The sequence below is a fragment of the Eubalaena glacialis genome, chromosome X (assembly GCF_028564815.1).
Source record: "Eubalaena glacialis isolate mEubGla1 chromosome X, mEubGla1.1.hap2.+ XY, whole genome shotgun sequence".
In the NCBI taxonomy this organism is placed as follows: domain Eukaryota; kingdom Metazoa; phylum Chordata; class Mammalia; order Artiodactyla; family Balaenidae; genus Eubalaena; species Eubalaena glacialis.
Genome location: NC_083736.1, coordinates 13,044,650 through 13,058,568, shown reverse-complemented (window position 1 = coordinate 13,058,568; position 13,919 = coordinate 13,044,650). Strand labels below are relative to the sequence as shown.

General features: G+C 39.4%; 1 protein-coding gene across 1 annotated transcript in view; it reads right to left on the bottom strand.

Annotated features, from left to right (window-relative positions):
• Positions 1-13,919, bottom strand: part of BMX (BMX non-receptor tyrosine kinase) — a 46,540-nt gene that overhangs the window by 14,302 nt on the left and 18,319 nt on the right. The window contains exons 8-14 of the mRNA XM_061177823.1: positions 12,355-12,426; positions 11,640-11,693; positions 9,911-9,965; positions 8,523-8,602; positions 5,589-5,716; positions 1,674-1,748; positions 783-954 (exon numbers count right to left, since the gene is read on the bottom strand). Of these exons, the coding sequence (XP_061033806.1) occupies positions 783-954; positions 1,674-1,748; positions 5,589-5,716; positions 8,523-8,602; positions 9,911-9,965; positions 11,640-11,693; positions 12,355-12,426 (636 nt within the window). The remainder of the gene's footprint in view (positions 1-782; positions 955-1,673; positions 1,749-5,588; positions 5,717-8,522; positions 8,603-9,910; positions 9,966-11,639; positions 11,694-12,354; positions 12,427-13,919) is intronic.

Genomic DNA, 13,919 nt, shown 5'->3' with positions numbered 1-13,919 from the left:
TCTCTAAAGAGCCTTGAGAATTCTAAATTTGAATACGACCTTTCGGGTTGTTGTGAAGGTATACTTGTCAAAGGAGACGCATAGAACCAATTTTGTGTAATGGTGTGTTAAATTGATTTATAACTTCTAAATATTTGTATCTATGATCTGTGGATTCTTTTTTTCCTGTTGAAAAATGGTGCATTTTTAAATTAAAGTATAGTTGATTTACGATGTTGTGTTAGTTTCAGGTGCACAGCAAAGTGATTGAGATACACGCACACACACACACACACACAAACACACACACACACTCTTTTTCACAGTCTTTTCCATTATAGGTTATTACAAGATATTGAATACAGTTCCCTGTGCTATACAGTATGCCCTTGTTGGTTATGTATTTTATGTATAGTCGTGTATATCTGTTCATCCCAAACTCCTACTTATCCCCCCACCCCTTTCCCCTTTGGTAAACATAAGTTGGTTTTCTATGTCTGAGTCTATTTCTATTTTGTAAATAAGTTCATTTGCGTCATACTTTAGATTCCACATATAAGTGATATCATATGATATTTGTCTTTCTCTGTCTGTCTTCACTTAGTATGATCATCTCTAGGTCCATCCATGTTGCTGCAAATCGTATTATTTCATTCTTTTTTTTATGGCTGAGTAATATTCCATTATATATTCTATGATATGTGGACTCTTGATTCAGGCCTTGCAAATGTTAGGGACAGATCTGTTAGCATGAATGTCCCCTCACGGTGAGGGTAAACCACCATTCCTCAGAAGAAACTTACATCATGGTCTGGGCCTCCTGGAAGAATTCATCTTCTGACATGGAGCCCTCCTTGATCATCTTAACAGCAACATCATACTGCCCCTTCCACTTGCCCAGATGGACCACTCCAAACTGGCCACTTCCCAGCTCCTTCAACAGGGTAATCTCTTCTCTTTTCAGTTCCCAGATTCCTAATAAGGCAAGACAGACACTCTTTAGGATGAGAATAGAAGGCTTTGGGGCTAACAGCTTCCCAAGTGATTCCCTCTCCAATGAGAGTTTAACACTGACAATATAAAGAACAGCAAGACCTTTTAATTTTAACTTGATTACTTAAAAAGAAAATCCTTAGTGATGTGGTCTTATGATCTATTAGACCACATGATAATGCCACCAGAACAATATTGTTCCTGAAGCAGCTACAATTATTGACAAGAAAAGTTAGAGTGAAAAAACCTTTGCCAACCAGAGGCGTCTTGGAAAGACTTGGTGTCAAAATGTGCTCAGTGCCCTTAGCTTAGTAAAATATCATTACATTTTCTTATAAAATAAATTAAACTGTGATCCAGGTCGCAGACTGGCTCCCCTGAGCAGGCAGAGAATCCCAGAAGAAGAAAGGACAGGTAGTGGGGTTCTAGAGGCTGATGACTGGGTCAGTCTTTTTGGTAATGCTGGGGAGATTACAGAGTTAGGTTGGGAGGACAGAAAAGGTTTCAGTTTGTTTAAGAAAAGGAAAGAATGTATTAGAGCTGAAGCCCTCCCTGGCACAATATGAATAGCTGAATAGGGATCTCCTCCCTGTCTTCCATCTTTTTTTTTTTTTTTTCAGTAAATTAACTATATATGTATATATATTTAAAACGAAAAATGGTAGGAAATGGAGTTTAAGAGCCCAAGGGCATGTCCATACCACTTCCCAAGGACACGGAGATGGGAACCTTGTTGGCCTTGGTTGACACAGGGTGGCGGAGTCGTGTGATCATGCCTGCAATGGAATCAGCTTCATATCATCACATGATCACATTATGTCACATCACATTACCTTACATTGGTTCACACCTCTGCTTAAGCTCTCTCTAGAGCAGCTGAAAAAGCACAGAGTTAATGATGTTGTCATGCAGAGAGAGAATCCATTCTAACCATATTCATCCTGTAGTTATATTAATTTGCTTGACTTGATAACTAGTTCTATGTAAATCAAAAATTCAAAGAGTAAAACTATCAATACTTCATGTGATTTTTTAAAAATCTCATCGAAGTTAGTCGCTTGATGGAATCTTTTATTTTAAAAAATTTCTCATTTTTATTTTGCTAGCTTTTCTTGTTTTAATTATTTTATTGCATTTGTAGCTAGCCATCAACTATTTTTTAAATTGAAGTATAGTTGATTTACAATATTATATTAGTTTCAGGTGTACAGCACAGTGATTCAATATTTTTATAGATTATACTCCACTTAAAGTTATCACAAAATAATGGCTCTTTTCCCCTGTGCTGTACAGTATATCCTTGTTGCTTATTTATTTTAGACATAGTAGTTTGTATCTCTTAATCCCCTACCTCTATCTTGTCCCTCCCCCCTTCCCTCTCCCCACTGGTAGCCACTAATTTGTTCTCTTTATCTGTGAGTATGTTTCTGTTTAGTTATATATTCATTCATTTGTTTTATTTTTTAGATTCCACATATAGGTGATAACATAGAGTATTTGTCTTTCTTTGTCTGACTTATTTCACTAAACATAAACCCTCTAGGTCTACCCAGTTGTTGCAAATGGCAGAATTTCATTATTTTTTATTGCTGAGTAATATGCCATTGTATATACATGTACCACATCTTCTTTATCCATTCATCTGTTGATGGACACTTAGGTTGTTTCCATATCTTGGCTATTGTAGATAATGCTGCTATGAACATGGGGTGCATATATCTTTTCAAATTAGTGTTTTCATTTTCTTCAGATATATACCCAGGTGTGGGATTGCGGGGTCATACGGCAGTACTATGTTTAGTTTTTTGTTTTTTGTTTTTTTTTAACAGACGTGTTTTTATTTATTTAGTGAGTTTTGGCTGTGTTGGGTCTTCGTTTCTGTGCGAGGGCTTTCTCTAGTTGCGGCAAGCGGGGGCCACTCTTCATCGCGGTGCGCGGGCCTCTCACTATCGCGGTCTCTCTCGTTGCGGAGCACAGGCTCCAGACGCGCAGGCTCAGTAGTTGTGGTTCACGGGCCTAATTGCTCCGCAGCACGTGGGATCTTCCCAGACCAGGGCTCGAACCCGTGTCCCCTGCATTGGCAGGCAGATTCTCAACCACTGCACCACCAGGGAAGCCCCTATGTTTAGTTTTTTGAGGAACCTCCATGCTGTTTTCCATAGTGGCTGCACCAATTTACATTCCCACCAATAGCGTACTAGGGTTCCCTTTTCTGCACATCCTTATTAACGTTTGTTATTTGTGGACTTTTTGATGGTAGCTATTCTGACAGGTGTGAGGTGACAGCTCACTGTGGTTTTGATTTGCATTTCTCTGATGATTACCGATCTTGAGCATCTTTTCATGTGTCTTTTGGCCATCTGTATATCTTCTTTGGAAAAATGGCTATTCAGGTATGTTGCTATCTTTTTTTAGTCTCATATTTAAGTATTATACACACAGCACATACATTTGGTTAAAAAAAACAAATCCAAACAGTACACAAGGGTACAAGATAAGAAGTAAACCACTTGAATTTTTTTTAAAAAAACTGAGCTTATTCCTAAATTGCATTTAACGGTCAAGTCATTTTAATTGTTTACATGGAGTTATGGTAAACCTGGGTTAAAATAATCAAAGTATTTATAGTGGATCAAAAGAACTCATTTTAAAAAATGTATGTTTCTTGCTTTAAATGTGTGACGTTTTCCAAGTCCTGGGAACTATCACACATGTTTCGTTTCTCTCCTTCCTTTTTCTCTATTACTTATCTAGTTTTTACATGAGTGGTCTCTTGTAAATCCTGCACCTTTAATTAGCAAAAAAAAAAAAAAAAAATTAATACACTCCTCCAAAATATGTGTATATATAATTGCTGCTGTGTTGATACAATATATGAATCATAAAATATACTCACAAATAGAAAACTTAAGAGAATGAGATTTTAGAAACAAATCTAAATAAACATTTTAGTATTTTCTTCCAATCCCCTGGGGAATTTCTTGTGTATCCTCCGGAGTGGAATCATTCCACTTGGAGACGTCTATTTATACAATACCTTTTCCAAAGTGTATTTTTCAGGTGCTACATGTTAAAATAAACAACTGAAGAAATTGGGACCATGGAAAAATACAAATAAAAACCAAAATCAACACCAGGAGTAAGACCAATTCACCTACGTGCCTGTGATCAGGTCAGGGAGAGCTGCACAAGTTTGATGCTGATCCCACAGCTTATTTTTTCTCACTGTTGGAAATTCATCCAGTCACTGCCTGTAAGTGGAACTAGTCTAGATAAGACATTTAGAGTGGACTTTTAAATTTTAATTTCATTTTTTTTAGGTTTATTGAGATTTTATTGACATATAGGTAACTCTAAGGTGTACAACTGTGATGATTTGATACATGTATATAGTGCAAAATGATTGCCACAATAAGGTTAGTTAATACTTCCATTACAAGGGATTTCTATATATTTTTTATATTATTTTATACTATTTGTATCGGTCAATTAGGCAAAATTTAAAAAGAGTGATAGCACCCAGGGTCAGTGAGGATGAAGTGTTGCTGTTAGTGGGAGCGTACATTTCTGAATAGCATTTGACAGTGTCTGAATTTTAAACGTTCTTAACCATTATCTCAAATTCCACTTTTAGGGAATTTGGCTACAGAGACACTCATACAGGTACACAGAGCTATGTTTGCATGAAACAGCCATTGTTATGTGAAAATATTGTATATGATCCAACTGCTAACCAGTATACAGTTCGGTGAATGAATTATAGAGTAATTCTACAATAGATTTCCATTAAACAGATCAGAGTGAGCTATACACATGTGCATGGAAAGACTTCTAAGACATGCAGAGTAAAGAAAGCAGGCTGAAAAGTAGTATGTATAGAATGACCTCATATCTGTAAACATATAATGTGTGCACATACATATATATTATATATATGCATATATATAATGAATAATAAATGTTAGTGTCAGCATAGAAAAAAATTCTGTCAAAATAGACACCAGCTTGTCCATGAAGGTTATCTCTCCGATGATGCACATTTCTATATTGCTTGAATTTTGCAATCATCTTACTTCTGTAGGCAGGAAAAAACCTGCAAATATTTTTATAAAGAGAATCTCTACTTCTAAGTCACTGAACTCACTCAACTTCATTTTTCCTGGCATTATAGAGTGTATAATGTTATATTCCAGGAAATGTAGGTTAAAAATCACAACAGTCATAGGGCTTGAGAGCATTTTTTCCCTACTTTCATGGTTCCTTATATAATTAAGAGTATTAGGAGCAGGGGAGAGGGATAAATTAGGAGTTTGGGATTAATAGATACACACTACTATATATAAAATAGATAAACAACAAGGACCTACTGTATAGCACAGGGAACTACCTTCAATATCTTGTAATAACCTATAATGGAAAAGAATCTGAAAAAGAATATATATATATATTATATATATATATTATATATATATCTGAATCACTTTGCTGTACACCTAAAACATTGTAAATCAACTATACTTCAATTTTAAAAAAAGAGTATTAGGAGGGTCAGTAATATCCAAGAAAATTTATATTTATCAACAAGGACCCATAAAAGAAAAACTGAACCAAGTTACCTGCTGAATTGTGTTGATGATAGTGAATAAGCTTTGGAATGGAATCAAAACAGTAGTTTTCTGCCAGGTACAATTTGTTCTCAGCATTTGTATGCACATGGTAATGTTTGACGGTTCCTTTTTTATCACTAGTAAGGAAGAAAGAATGTTAGAATGTTTTTAATAAACAAGTGAAGCTTGATTACATAATGGTTAAATCATTATTTTATGTGCATTTGCAAATTTTAGAAAGGGAAGTCAGAGGTGGTTTCTCAGTCTTGACATCTAGTGTTTTTCTGGAGGTGTCCACGATAATCCGTAATTATGGAAGAGGGCTCCTCTCTGAACTCAGTGGATCCTTTGTGCTCATACAGAATTCATCTATAATAGAATTCCCCCTTTCTGTACCGTTCTTCCTTTAGTAAGTATAAAGCTGGCATCTTCCTTTGGTGATTGAGAGCCCTGCAGTTTTCAGGATCATTATGCTGAACATTAATTCTCTTTTAGGATAGTAATGGAGATTAAAAGGTGGGAGGCAAAGGTCATTAGGCTGTGGATGGGAAGCTCTTTTGGGAGTGGAGTGTACAGGTTGGAGTGGGTGGGAATAGCCTTAAATTCCTCATGCGAACTTGTGCCTTTTCCCCATAAAACTTTTTTTTTTCTGTTGCTCTACTTGTAGAAAATAGTGGTGAATTGATGCACGTTGATTTAGGCTAACCAGGAATGATATGCCTGTCTTAGATTTTAGAGTCTAGCACAGCGGTCAAGAACTGGGCTTTGAGTACATTTCTATTGCCGGCTAGCTACCTCATCCAGTTGTTGTAAAGCTCAGATGAGAGTATGTATATATCAGTTGCACTATGCTTGGCACGTAAGAAACTGTTAATATATCCTTGTTGCTGTAATGTCAGCCTCGTTAGAATTACAATTATAAAAAGGAGAAAGGATGCTTTCTTGTTGCATATGGCTCATTGGCTCTTGGTCTCAGCATCACATTCACTCCAGCCGAATGATGGTGTTTCATTAAAGAAGGCTTCTGTAGTCATTCATTGGGAATCTTTTCATTTGATTCCTCATCTATTTGCTGATTTTTTTTCTACCTAGCCACCTTCAAAAATGAATCTGGTGTCAAGAAGCTTAACTAAGAGGACTTCTGACATCAGGTTTGGCTGAAACTGGAGGCCCTGAGGGCCACAGAGCTTTTGATATTCAGTGAACCAAGCCTTCTCCCTCTTCTTACTGGGTTGGCTTTAGTCAGCATCCAAGTTTGCAAGCTAGTACACGAGGTGCACCGGGGATGTGGCTTCTGGCACCGGAAAATGCCATGCGAAGGCTTATGGTACATGCTATTATCTCAAATTGGAGGTAGGTACTCTGTAAAAAAAAAATTCCCCCAATAAAATAACTTTTTCATCACTTAATTATTTAAAAAATACATATATGCACCACAAGGCAGGGCACATGGAGAAACCACCAAGGCCCTTCAGTCATTCAAGGTCGTTCAATCCAAGCATTAAAAAAGGGTCGCACACATAGACATTTTTTTTTCAAATGGCCCTAATCAAGATTTGACCAGATTCTCATTCCAAAACATTGGGTGGTTTCAGCATAGGCACAGGGATATGATTGAGGGAACATGAACTTGGCTGTTGAAGGCTTGGCTTCAAGTCTGTCATTTATTAGTTTTGAGGGTGGTCTTTATAAGCTCCCTTTGAGAGTGGCATGGACATATATACACTAGCAAACGTAAAATAGATAGCTAGTGGGAAGCAGCCGCATAGCACAGGGAGGTCAGCTCGGTGCTTTGTGATCACCTAGAGGGGTGGGATAGGGAGGGTGGGAGGGAGGGAGATGGAAGAGGGAGGAGATATGGGGATGTATGTATACGTATAACTGCTTCACTTTGTTGTAAAGCAGAAACTAACACACCATTGTAAAGCAGTTATACTCCAATAAAGATGTTAAAAAAAAAACCAAAAAAGAAAAGCTCTCTTTGAACCTCAGTCCTCTCATATGTAAAAAGGTGCGAATAAAAACAGCTTTCCTGTTTGCTTCACAGGAAGTTTAGAAGGAACAAAAAGGCTAACAACCAATGGGAAAGTGGCTTGTAAAACTCTGGAGGGGGACCCTAATGTTGGTGAGGGTGACTTGCCTGAGGTAACCGTGGGGCCTTATATACCTAAGCATGGGGGGGGGGTAGTAGAATTACTGTTTCCCAACAACAACAATACTAGTGATTACTATTACTTTATTAAGTGTGTGTTATGTGCCAGGCACTGTTCTGATCCAATATGTGAATTAACCCACTTCATCCATAGGACATAATAATTGTTATTATGTCCACTTTTCAGATGAGGAAGTTGAGGCACAGAAGTTAAGAAACTTGCTTAATGTCATAACGTTTTGAAATAGCAGAGTCAGGATTTGGACTCAGAGGTGCAGCTTAACACCAGAACTCTTAACCACACCAACAGGACAGCACCCTAGAAAGAAGCCATCCAGGGAACACAGCTACACTGATTCAACCTCCTGCTCCCCCTGGAAAGACTTACTAAAAACCAGACACTGGGGTAGGTTTCTCAGCTCAGCAGGTGGCTAGGGCCAAGAGTGTAGAGGCACCATTCCTATTATTTTTCTCTTTCTAGGCTTAGGATGAATCAAGGGGGAATAACGCAGGATTCCTTTCACAAATGTTAAAGGCTCGCCGTGCACTGGGCGCTCTGCTGCTGTCTGGGATGGGCAGGAGAGAATCGCCCAGAAAACAGCCTCTTGATAGTACGGGGTTGCGGAGGGGGGTGGGGGGGAAGGCAACTACGAATGGTCGCATTCCACAGAAATACTTTGATCCCAAATTCCAGAGTTTAAAGATGGGATCTTATCCCAAAATGTGACTGAATGACCAGCATATTCAAAGAACATACACAAGAAGATGAAAGAAGTCCGCATCATACTTACTTCATAGCCTTACTAAACAAGGACACTGTGTACATTCCCGCCTGGCTGGAATTTCTAACCATAAATGCTCCTTCTTTTCCCTAAATAGGAAGGAGAGTGTGGAAGGGACAGAAAACATTTTCATTATTCTTGAAAACGATTTGCCCTGGTAGGTGGTAGGAAAGTAGATCTTTTAGATCCACTTTAAACACTGATGGCACAGATTACTCACCAGTTGGCACAGAAGGGACCCCTGGTTTAGCTTTCCTCCTTCTCTCACTCAGTGTCTTTATAGATCTACCCTGTGTGCTTCAACTCTTCCTCTCCGGTTAATTTTTAACCTTCTCTGATAATTTCCCCTGTTTTGCATTTGTGCAAGCCTAACGTTTTAATCTTTCAGAAATAAAATTTAAAACCACATATCACCATATCATGCCCTTGGAAGGTTTTAGAAAACCAAAGATGCAGAACAAATCATTTATTAAATTTATGCTCAACTCGTCTTTTGTAATGTGCTGATTCTAAGCAAATTTAGATTTAGACAAAGTGGATATTAAACCGTGCATGTGATGAAATACCGAGTTAGGTAGTGGTCACCACATTCTCACTAGTACCCCTCCAAGAAATAATTGGTGTGTTGTATTAGGTTGAACTATAGCAAAGTGTCATTTTTGTAGGTCAAAAGAGTTTGCAATTGGTAAGTCCATTACCAATTAGTAACAAAATCCAATAGATTTATTCCCCATTACATCTGCTGTACTCTGGTTTAGGTGCTAATGGTTTTAGTGACAGGCTTGAAGTATGAGGTACAGATGGCCCCCAGTAAATCATCTCTCTGTATATTCCTGCCCTGTGTAGTCCCCTCCCACATCGACTTTGGGCTGGCCCAGGTGATTTGCTTTGGCCAGTGGGACATTAGCAAACATGACAAAAGCTGAGACTCTGTAATTGCTTGCACTGAACTGTGGGGCTTGGCCTCTTCAACCACTGCCTTGAGATGACCATGCTGTGAGGAAGCCCAAGTTAGCCACATGGAGATGGAATATGGCACCCTGGTTGACTACCCCAGCTAACCCCACCCTTAGTCAATCCACCAGCTAAATGCAGCCACATGAGTGACCCTAAGCAAAACCTGCAGAACTGCTGGCCCAGCTGACTCATAGAACGGTGAAGAATCATAAAGCTTGTTGTTTCAAGCCACTAAATTTTGGAGTGGTTTCTTATAGAGCACGGGGGTTAGAGGAAGTGGCTGGATGTGAAGGGCCTGGTAACCCACGGGGTGGACAGTTAACACTATGATGTCTTGGCTGTATGATTAGCAACAAGGTTTCTATGAGCAGTGCATTACCCTCCATGCCCAACAATAGAAAGACATTCTTAGAGGCCATTTTAAAGACTAGACTACTTACCTTTTGTCTCAGTAACTGCTCAGATTGTGACCTGGAGATGTTACCTGCAAACCAGCTGCAATAGAAAGGATTTCCATTTTGAGAATTAATAGTTTTTAATTGCATAACTTGTCACTTAACTTTCTCACCTGTAAAATGAGGCATTGGCCCAGATCAGGGTTTTCCAAACCTGGCTGTTCAAGAGGATCACTTGAGGAGGTGTTAAAAACTCAGACTCCTCAGTCTCCGCCACCCAATTATGATTCTGGGGTGTGGCCCTGATCATTTCCCCAGTGCACGTCTCTCCACCCCATTGGAATCTAGAAATGATGGAGATAGAGACTGTCTATATGGTCAGATCTGGGCTTTCCAAGTCAAAGAAAGCCTTCCAATTCATCTAAATGCGAAAGACTAAAATCCGTGATTAGAGGTTCTCTCCCTTTGGTTTAAGTCTTTGTCATCTGTTAAAGTATAATTATCTTTGGATAATTTTTGTGCTAGCATTTCTCAGTCATTTTTCTTTTTAACATCTTTATTGGAGTATAATTGCTTTACAATGGTGTGTTAGTTTCTGCTTTATAACGAAGTGAATCAGCTATATGTATACATATGTCCCCATATCCCCTCCCCCTGGCGTCTCCCTCCCACCCTCCCTATCCCACCCCTCTAGGTGGTCACAGAGCACCGAGCTGATCTCCCTGTGCTATGCGGCTGCTTCCCACTAGCTATCGGTTTTACATTTTGTATCTCAGTCATTTTTATCTTAGTTTGAATGATTCCAGTAGTTGCTTTCCAGAGGGTAGATGTTGGGGAAGAAGCTACGGTTAAAGGGGAACCAGAAGGTGTTGAAGAGTGACATGTACTTTGTAAATGCTCTCACTGCACTCGTAGCCAATGAATCAATAACAGCACTCATACAAAACCAGAACTAGAAATATGTGTTATCCTAGTGTCCAACTGAATTGGTCGCTGTTGGGTAGCAGGTGTCTGAGAGATGCAGTGTGCCTTATTACTCCCACCTCTCCTTAATGCCAGACTTTAAGTCCAGGAGAGGATTATTTTGTCCCTATTTGTTGTCGAATGATAGAGTCTTAGATTTTGGAAAGGACCTGAACAGCCACTTAAGACCACCCTGTCTCAGTGTAATTGGGGTGATCACACATTCTTATTTGCCCACAGGAGTCCAGTTTATGCCTGATGTCCAGATGTAACATTGAGCAGTGCACTCTTTCTCTTCCTAAAGTGTCCTAGTTTGGATGTTCAATGATAAGGTCACTCTAGGAATAGGAATCTCTCGACATAAATGCTGTGATATTCAAGGCTCGGTTGTGCTACCTTGTAAAATTACTGCATCATAACTAACTTCACAATTGGACTCAACGCTAATAAGAGCCTTCAAACATCATCCTGGCAAGGGGCCTCCAGGGAAGAAATAATCAGCAGAAATGTCATGGGCTGTATCTATGAAGTCAAAGCGAAATGAAGAGGAGGCCAGGTATGTGATAAATCCCAGGAATATGTGCAGCTGATTTAGATCATCCAGACTGGGGAAAAATACTTTCATTAGTAACAACCCAGTTCATTGTCACCCATCCTCCAGATACATGGCCCAGAACCTCACATGAGTGTCTCCATGTAAATACAGCCTCCTGAGCAAGTTTGAGCCATCTGCTTATAACCTTAGGGGAAGAAAACAATAGAAACATCTATGTCTAGTTTTAGAGAAACACAGAGGACTTTCAAAACTCACTCATAGTCATCAAGGTTTTCCTCTTCTTCAGATGAACTTGACTCAGGGGATCCCCTTAAGAAGAGAGGGAATGACATGAATACAAAAAAAAAAAAAAAACCACCAAGAAATAATCCAGGTGCCTCACAGTGCCATATCAAATCCCACCCTGCTTTCATCCATGTGAATAAAACCTGGACTGTTAGCTTTTCCTTTTTTGCACTTGGGAAGGTGTCAGCAAAGTGAAGAGAGAATTGCTTAAAAGTTGAGCTCATGCCCAGTTTCATGAGAAATTGGCTCCTTGATACAGAAGGCCCCCAGGAATGTAGATTTCTTTGACTCTGTCAGAAGAGCGGGCTCGTGAAATAAATGAGGACGCTTCCGGGAGAGCCGTGATATAAAGCTAGAGAAAATCTTCGTTGTGTATAGAGCTATTCTCAGAGAAGAGTTACTCAACTCTACGTTGTTTTCCCTCCTGCTAGAGATGCCTGAGCCCGGTATGTCCGTGTTCATGAGAACACCAGTGTATATCATGAACGATGGGTAGGAAGTATCAGCGTGACCCAGAAGCCATCAACTCAGACCACCTTCACAGTTCAGAGAAGCAAACTACCTGGATTTGTTTTATATTTACCTTAAAAAGTAAAGGCTAGTTGCAAAATTATTACAAATGTGGTTAGTTTTCCTGCAAATGGAAGAAATCCTGGGTGTAAAAGAATATCTGAATTTGATTTACCATGACATCTTTAAGGTGCTGTGATCTACAACATTTCTTTCCCTTTGGTTACTGCATGCCAAATCTTCACTGCTACAAAAAAGAGGGATACATTTCATAAATTGATGTTTATTTATAAATGTTAAATGACAAAAGTAATTTTGTTAGATATGTTTCAGCTTTAACATTTTGACCCATATATGTCACTTGGTTTGGAAATGGAAGTTATTGAGTCATTTTCACATTTTCAGACATGCAGGGACTCCACGAAAAAGCAGTAGTTTGACAGGATGCCTAAACAAAAGAGAATTTTTAATAACGGCTCATAATAACCCCAAACAGTAAAAAACTTGGATTAATAAATCATCTTGACTGGGTTTGCCCTGATTTTCTTGTATGTATGCAAGCATTCTGTTGCTGATATATTTTAAAATAAGTTATTTTCCTCTTTGCTGTTATGATTGCAAAGGAAAGTCCTGAAAATACCAAACCGTTTAACTCCATGTGGACACAGATGGATCTGCAGGATTCTCTTCACCCTCTGCCACCCATCATTTTCTCTCTCTCATTTGGGGTGCGAAGCGGAGCATGAGGAAGTACCGACTTCTCCAAGTCCAAAGGCTGTTTTATTTGGAATGTAGGACCTACTTCCTGTTTGCCTTCACAGCCCAGGGTCTTTTTCAAAACCACACTTCAGTGAATGCCTGGAGAAGCCCCAGCACAGCAATGCCTCCTTCCCCAGCTTCCCAAACAGCCTTGCTCACTAACATAGCTTTTTCCCTTCAGTTATTCATAAGAAAACTCTTATTTAAAAATGCTAAGTGAGGCTTCCCTGGTGGCGCAGTGGTTGAGAATCTGCCTGCCAATGCAGGGGACACGGGTTCGAGCCCTGGTCTGGGAAGATCCCACATGCCGCGGAGCAACTAGGCCCGTGAGCCACAATTACTGAGCCTGCGCGTCTGGAGCCTGTGCTCCGCACCAAGAGAGGCCACGATAGTGAGAGGCCCGCGCACCGCGATGAAGAGTGGCCCCCACTTGCCACAACTAGAGAAAGCCCTCACACAGAAACGAAGACCCAACAGAGCCATAAATAAATAAAAAAAAAATAAAAATAAAAAAATAAAAATGCTAAGTGATTTATTTAGCCTTTTTGTGGTTTTTAAGAGCACGTGGAGAGTATCCATCAATTGTGCATCGCTTAGGTTTATCCACATGAGGGAATACTATACAGACATTCAGAGTAATCAGGCAGGTTGCACAACACTGGGAATGTAATGAGCACTGCTGAACTCTACACTGCAAAATGACTAAGGTGGTAAACTTTACATTACGTTTTACCACAATTAAAACTTTAAAAAATTAAAAATTTAGTATGTCCTCATGTATTCAAATGGGAAAAATGTCCCAGGTGGTAAGTGAAAAGAGGAAGTGGCAAAGAAGACTGTGTGGGCGAAGGTGTACCTCCTGAGAAGGCAGCCATGGCCTCACTTGATTTACTAGTCATTTGGCCAGTGATGCTGAAGTACATTAAAAAGTAACCCACTCTGAGCTCTCTCAGACAGAGGATATAGTTTAAAGATTTGGTG